Source organism: Gavialis gangeticus, unplaced genomic scaffold (assembly GCF_001723915.1).
Source record: "Gavialis gangeticus isolate Ggan-Ray unplaced genomic scaffold, GavGan_comp1, whole genome shotgun sequence".
Taxonomy (NCBI): Eukaryota; Metazoa; Chordata; order Crocodylia; family Gavialidae; genus Gavialis; species Gavialis gangeticus.
In genome coordinates, this window is record NW_017728996.1 from 3,944,750 (window position 1) to 3,955,891 (window position 11,142).

Consider the following 11,142-nt stretch of genomic DNA (forward strand, 5'->3'; position numbering starts at 1 on the left):
CGGATCGATGCGGCCGGGGCGGCCGGAGGTCAGCGGCGCCGCAGATGAAGTGCGGGGGTGTGCGGGGCGGCGCGAGCGGGGCACAGCTCCCCGGGCCGGGTCAAGGGGGTGGGGGGCGCCTCCCTCCCCGCTCCCGGCTCTAAATCTGCCTAATTTCTCTCAATCGGAGCCGCCGGGCGGGAAGCGATGCTGCAGCCCGCAATCGATAGACAAGCCCGCATCGATCCGGTTAAAACAAGGCCCGAGCGAAAATGAGCTGACGGGAGCGATTAACTCTTGGTTGCCCCGGCCTGCCGGGGCCGGGGGGCGCTGGCACCTGCCCGTGCAACACCCCCGGATTTGTGCCCCTTGCCCCGGCTCCAAAGCCTCGGGGTTTCCACGCACCTGCCTGGGGACTGGGCCCACCCGGCCTCCCTCTCCCAGCTCAGCCAGGAGGGTTTCAGCCTCCGATGCTGAGTTTCTTTTTTCTTTTTTCCCTTCCTTTCTTCTATCTCATGACAGCCCCAGACATCCATTTTCCATGAAAATCTCTGGGGCCGACGGCCGGCAACTTACAAGCCTTGCACTTGTGCTGCGAGGTTGGGCGGCTGCAGGGCTGCCCGGGGGTGGCTGGGGCAGACGCTGCGGGCAGCGGTAAGGCTCGGTCTATAAATCCTGTCCTGAGTAGTTCATGGCGCTCCCCTCTGCTGAGGGTACATCCCCTGCAGCCGGTGCAAATCTCTGGCAACTGGGCAGAGAGCCCTGGGCTGCCTTTTTCTAGGAAGAAAGCCACCGGGGGCTTCGCTTCGGGACTTGGTCTTTCCTGCCGTGCCGCGTTTCCTGCCCCCCTCCCTTGGTTGTTTGACTAGCCACACGTTTAAGCAAATGGATCGTATTTCTAGCCGTTTGTTCCAGCCCCTCGCCCCCAGATGCGCACCCTGCCAGGAGTCTGCGGAAAAGGGGAGGGGGGCGGCTGATTTTCCCAGCTAGTCCCCGCACGGTTGGCAGCACCCGCGGGGGAAAGCCCCCAGACTGAGGAGACCCACCAGGGCGGCAGCCGCGGGTTAAGGATGTCACAGGCTCCGCGTCGACTCCATTTGGGACTTCGCTGTCCCCAAAAGGGCTCGGCCTTGGCACGGGCCCACGTGTGGGTCGGACCAGGCCAGGTCCGCTGGACTCGGCTGGGGTTTCCGAGCCCTCCGGCCCCTCCAGATGTGTTTCCCAGGTGACGTCTGCAATGTGCGACCATTGATTTGTGCCACTTTCCAGCAAAGCCCCCGTCCCAGAGCTGGAAAGCTGCGCTCTGAGTAGCACGTCTCGTCACGCGTAGCTCGGCTTGGGAGCATCCGCCGTGCTGGCCACTTCCCACGGAGGTGAAAACGTGTCCGTCAGCTGCTCGGGCCTGGGGGTGCAGAGATTTGCCTTGAAGCCAAACTACAAAAACCCTCCTGCATGAGTGGGGGTTCCCGGGAGGCAGAAGGAGCAGGGGTAGAGCCAGGGGGGTGGGAGAAGAGGGACAAGTGAGGACGCGGCTGTAACGACAGCTTTGTGGGGCACTGGGCACAGAAACATGCTGGCCTTTCGTAGCACAGTGGCTCTGTGCGTATTAATGTGCCCTGGGCAGGGCCTGGTCGAGCTGCTAGGGTTTTAGGGGTGAAAGAGTCCATATGGGAGACTCGTCCGCACTGGGGCACTCCTAGTGCTGCTCCGCCAACCATAGAGGTGATGGGACTACGTACAGCTTTAAATCAGCCCCGTGCTTTCACTCTCAGGGGGAGCGAAAGACTGGCACACAGAGCTCGCATTCCACGTTTTTTCCAGATTTTTTTTATGTATTTTTTAAATAAACCTGTGAAATAGTAATGGTGTCGAATCAGCTCTTTTGGAGCGCCGCTTCAATGCCTTGGATTCAATACTGGCAGCACGCACGCCTCCGTGGAAATGGCCAGGATGCTGCATCTTTACCAGTGGCAGAGACGTCCCGTCTCCAAGATGTTAGCCAGCCGGGGACAGCAACAGGCACGAATACAAGATACAGCCGGGAACAGCTGGAATAGAAATCCCTTCCCCACCCTCTTGCCTCTCACCCGCACCTGGTCTGTCCTCCCCCGGCTTTCCTAGCAGGCGCTGGCAGCTCCTGCTCCACCAGCGCTGCTCCACCGCTGGTGGCACGTGGCGGCCGTTACGGAGACCGGGCGGGGGAACCTGAGCCACGTTTCCCCCTCCTGCTCGCCCGCTGCCCGAGCCCCGCTGCACTGGCCAGTCACCAGTAGGATTCAGGGTCCAGTTTGGCTGAGCTGGCATGGATGCACTCCCCCTCCCCGCGCCCTCCCAGGGTTACAGCTGCTGCATAGACGGAGGGTTCAGCCTCGGCCTGATACGAGGGGCAGCCCTCAGGTCTGACCGTCTGCGCACGGTCCTTTTAGCCCGTCCAGAGAACTTGGATGCCTGCTAGGGATGGTAGGCCGCAGCAGCACGTTCAAAACGAAGGCAGCTCTTGTTAGCCCGGAGGGGAAGGTGGAGCCTGGGGTCCTTAGGCTGGGATTGCCCCAGCGGTGCAGCGAGCTCGTTGAGCACTGGGGTGGGGGTGGGGGTAGGTCAGCCTTCCCAGGCTGCTGCTCCTGCTGCTGTAGCAGCATCAGCTCTGCTTGGGCCCCATGGGAGCTGACCCACGTGCCCCAATTGCTTTCCCAGCTCGTACATATTGGGTGCAAAGCTGTGCCCGTTCTGCAAAAGGCTCCCAGGGCTGGGGAGAGCACTGACCCCTCGGCTCTGCACCCCCTAGGATGCATCGCTGGGTGCAGCATGGCGCTGTCTGGCCGCATAGCTGGGCTGGGCTAGGGCCCTGCTCACCCCACCCTAGCTCTGCTACTAGGCTTTGCCTCGGGCAGCGGATGTCTTATCCACGGGCTCTTTGTTTCAGGCCTCCATCAGACTGACCCGTGTTCGGATAAGGATCTGTCTTCACTTAACAAACACTCGTCTTAGGGAGGCAAAGCGGGACTTTTCAGTGCCAGGTGCAGCTCCTGCAGTCCTGGAAATACTGCTTGGTGCGTGCCCACCTTTGCTAGTCAACACACTCGCATGAGCAGGCACACGTGCACGCACGCGCCTGCGTGCACATATGGGTCCGGCCTTTCAAGCGGTTATTGAGAAAACAAAGAACGACGCTGTGCCTTTGGAAAGCTGACAGCAGGCCACGTTTGATAAGATGAAACACAGTATTTTGCAATTCTGCATGGCAAATAATATCAATGTGGGGAAGATAAAACCGCTGCTGGTCTTTTGGCTATGATCAGCCATGATCGGTAGGAACCAAGCGAACCCGGTCGAAATTTTAATGAAGAGGAACAATCTGCCCAGATTTTCTTGGAAACTTCTGTGTGTGAAGAAATTTCCCTCCCTGCCCCTTTTGACTAGTTGTAATGATGACGAGCTAGAGAGAGAACGGGCCTTTTCATTGCTGTTTTCAGACACTTACCTGTTGACACGGAGCTATGCTTTCTGTTGGCATCCTGATGAAGCTATTTGGTGCAATGATCCCCTAGCCCAGGGGTGGGCAATTATTTTGGGCAGAGGGCCGCTTACTGAGTTTTAGCAAGCCATCAAGGGCCGCATGACAGGCAGCCAGGGCCAGATAAATATTAATTTTCTAAATTTTTTAGGGGTCCCTATTTTTGCTTCCCCCGCATGGTTACGCAATGTCATCTGCTGCTGAAACCCTTTGGATGAATCCTCGGGGGCCTTCTGATGAAGGTGGGTGATCGCTGGGATGCCCTGTTGCTGCGCTTGCAGCCAGCATCTTGGCTTAGCAGAGGCGCAGCTCCAAAGGTCGTGTCACGAGGTCATTTCAAGATGGGGAGGCAGCAGGGAAAGGTAATTCCACGTCGGGCATCTCGGCGTCGGCTCTCCCGGAGGAGCTGAAGGTGATTTCTGAAGGCAGAGCGGCTTCGGCCTCGGTTCACTTTGCAGCCCGTTTCACAACTCAGCTGCAGGGACGCCCAACCCATTTCTAATGGTGGGTTGGCCTACGTGAGAGAGGCCGGGGACTGGATTTCTTCCTTTGACGTACAGAATAAACGCAGCACGGCTGCAGAAATGCACGTTGCCCTCGCCCTGCCCTGCCTGGGAGCTCGTCTTGCCTGGATTAAGATGCATTGCACAGCACCTCACGTGCTTGTTGTCGTAAGGGAAGAGGAGCCAGGACATGGGCAAGAGGCTGCCTGGTGCTACCACCGCTGTCAGGCCTCAGTTTCCCTACAGAGGCTGGGTATGTCTGTGGTGGTTGTTCAGGTGCACGTCTGCTTACAGGTTGTTTCTTGCTTTCCCCCTTTCCCACAGGACACAGACCTTCCCTCGCTCCTTGCTATGAGTCAGACTGGCTGGGTCAATTTAGCAATGAAAGGTTTTGTGCCCCGTTAGCAAACCCTGGTGTCTCCCGAATTATCGCAGAAGCCCCCCTTCAAGGGAAGGATGATGAAGACCCCCCCCACCTGCCACAATTATCATTGGACTAAGTATAACGATCAAGTCTGCGAGGCTCATCACTCACCCCCGTGAAATATAACGCTGTCAGCGCATTAGCCACGAGATTTTTCAAAGCTACGTCTGTTGACGTTGGGCATGGATCTGCAAGGCTGATGTCTCCCACGCCCTGATGAAAACCAGAGGGAAAGCCCTGGTTTTACGGACTTTTTAACTAAATCTGAGAGAGAGACTTTTTATCCAGAGAAAGCTAATGCAAACTGTTAGGAGATAAATAAATGAAAGAGCTGCCTATAGACTGGTTGGCTCAAAGGAAAGAAATTTGTCTCACTTTAGAAAAAGGACCTGAAGGTATTGGTCACATTGACTCATTCATTGTACTGTTATCTGCCAGGGAGGCTGTGACATAGGAGCAATTAAGACAAACTTTAGTCTATAAGTTCATGCCTGCAATCTCTATGCTTCAGAACAAGATAAATGATCCCTGGGAGGAAGGAAACAAAGTATTTTCCAGACTACCTCCAAAGTAACATTTAGGATTTGCAATCCATCCACAGAAACTTCTCATTGCAAAGGGGCTTTTGGCCTGCCCATATATTATAATCCACTTCAGCCCTTTTAGTAACATTTTAGTCGGAAGGCCAGAAAACTTCAGCATTTAGGATAAAGGCTTAATTTGCTACAAAAAAACTCCGTTTACCCTCTGTGCCCCTTTTTAAAAGGGTCTCCTCCATTCATTTGTGCCCATAACTAGCATTATAATACCAAGATTGATTAAAGATGAGACAATCTGTTATGAAACTATAAACCAAAGTCATAGGAATAAGGAGGCAAGGTTTTTTGGGTAAATCTGATGTCTTTTATTAGACCAACTCAAATCGTTGGAAAAATCCTTCTTTGCAAGCTTTCGAGCGCAAATACCCTTCATCAGGCTGAGGAAGCCCACACCTAGGAATAAGGAGGCACACACCACACGTTGTAATTATTCATCTTTCCTTTAAGGGAGCTCGGTTGCCTCGGTTAGGCACATCGCAGCAATGGAAGAGCAGACCGGCGTGTACAGAGCTGTGCTGCGTCTGCTCACAACCTGTGGCCGCGATGTTCACAGCACGCTGCCGCGCGACCACGGGTTTCACCATCTGGCCACGGACAGGCGTGTGGCCAGCTGAGACGATGGCTTCTAAGTGCAAAGAAAAGCCTTAGAGTTACTGCTGCTTTGTCCCGCAGGCCCTGTCCTGCTGCAGGGTTGCATGGCAAGCCCAGACTCTAAGCTCCCTCGGACCAGGCCCGTGGCATGTCCAGCTCACCTGAAGCCGTGCGTCTGGCTTGGGGGTGCATCAGCAGACAGCACGGCCAAGCAGCAATTCCCTTGCGGGAATCCACGGACCTCTACTTGGCTGGTACGAACCGAACGGTCTTTGCAGCAGGTGTGAGCTAAGCTGCAGACGGGTGCTGGTTAGCCGTCCTGTGCCCCCTCTGGACATCCCGCCCGCATCCCACGCAAGGGAGGGCTGTGGTTTTGGAGGCAGCTCTGCGAGGGACCTGCCTCTCGTCCCAGGCCTCACCCTTTGCAGCCCTGCTCTGCAGCTCTCTCAACACAGCCCCCATCCACCCCCCGCTCTGTGGGAGAGCCCGGGGGGCTGGGCACCTGGCATTACTCCATGGCCAACGTCCTGCTGGTCCCACCTGATGCTCCTCACATCCGTGGTCTCTGTCCTCTCCCCGTGACCCACGTCAGGGAAGTGTCTGCTCGGCCATAGGGATGCTTGTGGAGCCAGTGCCGGCAGTGCGGGGATGCCTAACGGCTGAGCAGGACACGGCTGGTGCCTGCAAGGAGGTGGAAGAGCTGCTCCTTGCTTGGGGGCTCCCTTCACATGCAGCGGGGCCGGGTTGGGAGGGCACAGGGGCTTCCCAGGGAGCTGGACGCAGCGGGGAGGAGTGAAGCCAAGCCCGACATACGGCACAACTGCAGGCCTGGCTTCCTGTGCCCCCGGCTGCGGGAACCCGGCCCTCCTCCCACCCTCAGGATAAATCCCTGGGCTGCAGCCCCAACCTGCAAATGGGCCAAAGCACCAGCTCAGCCGCACAGGCCCTGAGGCAGCTTCTGTACAACCGGGCAGTACACAGGCCGTGCCCCGCCAAGAAACCGGGGCTCCTTGCCGGCCGTGCCTCGACTCGCTGTGCGGGAGCGTGCGGTGTTACTGGAAGCAAGGTGGGTCTCCTTGCATAGATGCAGCCTTAGGGTCCGCTGGGAGGCACCTTGGGTAGGCAGGCGGTGCCCGGCCGTTTGGGCCCGGGAGCGGTGTGGGGTGCGTCTGCGGGCCAGCAAACCCACCGGATCAGGCCCCAGCGTGTATCCCGGCACGCAGGGCCATATCATCTGGGCTGCAGGGCTCAGACGTTTGGCTCATACAGCTATGGCCTGGGGATCAGATATGAAACAAAGGCTACCTTTTGTCCTGTAACACAGGCACAGCTCCTAGCGCCTTCAAAGGCTGCAGCGTGTGTGCGCATGGACGTATTATATGTACACAGACACCCCGTTATGTGAACGCTTGGTCTCGGGGTGAGATTTTGCCCTGCACTAGCTACAAATAACCTAGCATCAGCGCAGCACAAGTGATGATATACTTGCCACACTTTATTCTTGTAAAAGAAGACCTTGGTCTCTCCATTAAGAATGGTGAAGCCCAGCCACTTATTATTATTTTTTTTCCAAACATACAAATACAATTTTAAACCAAGCATTTTCTTGACGTCTTTGTCTCTATGCAGCCCCCAGCTGCTCGCTAGCTCTTCTGGACAGTCAATGGTCTCATTTGTACAATAGCAAAAGACAAAAGGTTAAAAAATACTCTGGTGCTGTGAAATATACAGTACATTCAATAACAAAAGAAAAAATATATATAATATACTTGCTTTAAGGCTGTGTACAGTTTGATTGAAGATAATTTGAGGACATTAAATCACTCAGCAAACCAAAGAAATCTGTGAAGAAAATCCCCTAAAGTCTGAGGGGGGTGGAAAAAAAGAGGCAGCAGCAAATATCCGGGAAGGTTTTGTTGATGCTTCTATAAAATACTTATAGCGAAAGATCATCCAGCTGTGGCGGCCGCCTGATGCGCGGCCGGGTTTGGTTTTGCCAGTCCTGTGCTCTCCGCCACCAGCACACCGCCCTGGTCACTGCGGGGCCTGCTGGGCACGACGCTCCTCCAGCATCCTGCACACCCACATGGACACCACCTCCGCGTTCCCGTCGTTGTACTGCACGATGAAGGGGTGGCCCTGGCAAAGGGAGAGGCACAGAGTTAGCTGTCACGGGCACCCCTTTGCTGCGGCTAAACACAAAGGCCTTGCCCAAAGTTGCTGAAAAACAAGGCTCTTGTTAGCAGTTTTCTACATGGAAGCATTTCGGGAGTGCTACAAGCCCACCACAGGAGCCGGCAGATTTTTTCCCAAGCAAATACAGTAACGAGAGATGGCTAATGAACATCCCATCCTTCCTTCCACCCCCCGCCCCGAGAGCTCAGAGGTGGGGCTGGCTGATGCCTTCTCTCTGAGCCTTGCAGCAACCGTGTCCCTCTGGCCTCTGCCAGCCATTACATTTATTATGCAACTAACTGGTCAATCACGCAATACACCAGCCACATGTGCGAAGTAATGATCACACCATAAAAATGGCTATCCAGCTAGAAAAAGGGCCAATCAGCACGGAAGTTTGTGCTTGAAAATGTGTAACAACTCTGCGGCTGGTTTCTATTCAGCTCAGTTTGAACGTGTGCAGGGCCCTGCGGTGCAGCTTGCAGTGGGAATGGGTAGGCTCCCTTCATTTTGCATTAGTATTTCTATTGTGGGAGGGTCTACAACAGGTGCGGCCCCATTAGAAACTAGCACAGCCATTCAATAGCCCATGCCCAGAGCCAAGGAAACGTGCCCAAAAGCTTGTCTCGCGTCTCTCCCAACTGCAGCGGGTCCAATAAAAGGTATCACCAGAAACCTCTTGCTTCTCATGTGTCCCCCTGACCCCAGCCCCACACTTAGCCCGAAGAACTAGAAGCATGGGACTAGCAGGAAGGCTGGAGGTGTTTGACTGCAGACATACCCCATGCTCCATCCATACCCTGCAATCCCACGGCTGGCTCATTAAGACCACTCTCAAGGATGCAAAAGCCAAACAAGCCGGTGTCTCCCTCCCCACTGCACTCCTGCTTCACCAGCTAAGACTGGGTTTGCAGAGAGGCATGGTCGCCCCTCACAGAAACTGTCTTGTCCACTTAGGATGCTTTCATTTCAGCTGGTAACGCATCTGCACCTATTCCTGCACCGTCTTACTGCTCCCGCTCCCTTGGGGAGCCGTGAAATGCAGGGAGTTGTGGAGGTCCCAGGTCGAGGCCGGTATCCGTGCAAACACAAGGCTCTTAGGTCTGCTCAGAAAAGGGGAAAAACCAGAGCGTTTTTCGGGAAGGCAAGAGCGGCTCCGGCAAGGGAAGACTTGCACTCTCTTCCCAGTGAAGAGCCTGCTGCACCTACAGGAACCACGATCTGGACTAACACCATTCAGGCAACCCCGTGCAATACACCTGTCTCGGCCTGCTACCTGCTAGCCAGCCCCTGGGTCTTGCTTCAAGGCAGCCTGCTGCTTGGCTTAGAGGGCACGGTGGTTTTGGGGGAGGTCTCCAAAAGTAAGAGGCTGCTTCACCTCCGATCCTGCAAAGCCTGAATCCTTTCCCTGACTGGCCAGAGAGCCGGGAGCAACCATGCCGTGACTCCTCTCTGGTGTGGCACCATCGGAGGTGGCTGCCATGCAGTTTTCTGCTGTGGCAGATACATACACAAGCGCTGATAGCAGCTGGGATCTGGACACGTCTGATCTGCAGCTGTTTTACCCAGAGGTAGAGTCCTACCTGGGTGTGTGGAAGACATGGCTACAGCACACTGCATATTAATGTACTTCGATGGCTCAGTGTTGGGGCTGGCCCTGCTTGGAGCAGGGGGTTGGACTAGATGTGACCTCCTGGCGTCCCTTCAACCCTTGTCTTCTTCGGTTCTGTGTAACAGGTAACACCTCCGGGATGCAGTGCTAATCCTCGAAAGCAGGCACTTGGCTAAATCATCCTCAGGTCTACTACCGATATAGGAGCGGTGGGCGAGAGCTCGAGGGGGTGCCACCGTTCACCGAGGGCTGGAGGTGGTAGCCCTGGGAAAGACCGCCGTGCGGCCAACTCTGTGAGCTCCTGTCCGCGCTGGCTCGCATGCCCAGGACGGCTACGGGTCCCAGGTTCACAGAAGTTTAGGGACCTCGGGAGATCATCGGGTCCAGCCCCCCGGCTCTGGGCAGGAAAGACCGCTGGGGTCAAATAACCCCAGCAAGGTGTGCGCTCAGTCTCCTTTTGAAGATCTCCAGGGCTGTGAGAAGCTTCGGTAGCCGATTCAATTCGGAGGAGATTTGGCCCGATTCAGTGGCCGAATCTCCGAATCTGAATCAGACCAATTCAAAGCTCCGAATTGATTTGGAGATTCGGGCACAGCCAGCAGTCCTCGAGGGCGCTGGACACAGCAGCCTCCGGCTGGTAAGTCTGTTGCGGAGGATGGAGGGGAGAGGGAAGGGCATGGGGGGGGGGATGGGATAGATCAAGGACCCCACAGCAAGGGAGGGATTGGTGCTGGGACAAGCTGCCCAGCCGGGCTGGGGGGCGCGGCAGGACTTGGGGAGGGGGGCTCCCGCCACTGCGCGCCGCCAGTTGGGGAGGGCATGGGAGCGGGTGCATGCCCCCCGATCTGCACGGAGGTTAGGCCCAGCTGCCCGCCACCCCGCCCTGGCTGGGCAGCTTGTCCCAGCCCCAGCCCCAATCCCTCCCTCGCTGTGGGGGCACTGATCTGCCCCCACCACACGCCCCTTCCCTCCTCCCTCTGCCCGCCACAACAGGCTTACCAGCCGGAGGCAGCCGTATCCAGCACCCTCAAGGACCGCTGCCTGTTTAGTCTATGGCTGGATCTCTGAATCGGCACCAGATCTTTGGATCTGAATCGGCCGAATCAAATCAGGACAGTGATTCGAATCACCGTCCCGCCAAATCAGCTGAATCCAAATCCAGAGTGAATACTTGCCGCTTCGCACAGGCCTAGTCGGTGCCTGCCGGGAGGCTATTCCAGAGTCCGGTCACACGAACCGTGAAGATGTTTTTCCTTATATCCAGTCTGAAACCTTCTTCTAGGACTTTATGACCATTGCTCCTGGTTTCCCCCCGGGGCGCTTTGGTGAAGAGTTGTTCACCTCGCCCCTGGTGCTCTCCCGATATACTGGCAAGCTGCCACCAAATCCCCCCAGAGTCTTTTCTTTTCTTTTCTAGGCTGAACAGGCCCATCTCTGTCAGCCTCTTCTTGCATGGCTTGCTCTTCAGGCCTCTAATCACACGAGTGGCTCTTTCTCTGGACTCTCCCAAGTCTCATTTCTTTTCTTTATAAACACCACTTCGGTAACCAGAACTTCAGCTGGCAGCTCGGACCTCGAACACGCCTCTCTGAGCGCTCGTGCTTCGGCGGAGTGCAGCACCGCACTGGACTGGCTCCCTTCCTGCCCCCGCCTCTCCCGGGTGTTAACAAGCCTCTGTGCAGTCAGGAAGGGGCTCTTTCCCACCCGGTCTGTCCCCCCCCGGGTGTGTCGCCTATGTGCTCGGC

The 11,142-nt window shown here is 56.2% G+C and overlaps 2 protein-coding genes across 3 annotated transcripts in view; both read right to left on the bottom strand.

The window, feature by feature from the left end:
* The window catches only part of SKOR1 (SKI family transcriptional corepressor 1), a 9,877-nt gene extending 4,274 nt beyond the window's left edge, over positions 1-5,603 (bottom strand). Inside the window, exon 1 of the mRNA XM_019503805.1 lies at positions 5,526-5,603. Within this exon, the coding sequence (XP_019359350.1) occupies positions 5,526-5,603 (78 nt within the window). The remainder of the gene's footprint in view (positions 1-5,525) is intronic.
* Positions 5,604-7,084: 1,481 nt separating this feature from the next.
* Positions 7,085-11,142, bottom strand: part of MAP2K5 (mitogen-activated protein kinase kinase 5) — a 225,832-nt gene continuing 221,774 nt past the window's right edge. For both annotated transcript variants that reach the window (XM_019503946.1, XM_019503945.1), the window contains exon 22: positions 7,085-7,749. In XM_019503946.1, the coding sequence (XP_019359491.1) occupies positions 7,645-7,749 (105 nt within the window). In that variant the 3' untranslated portion in view covers positions 7,085-7,644. The remainder of the gene's footprint in view (positions 7,750-11,142) is intronic.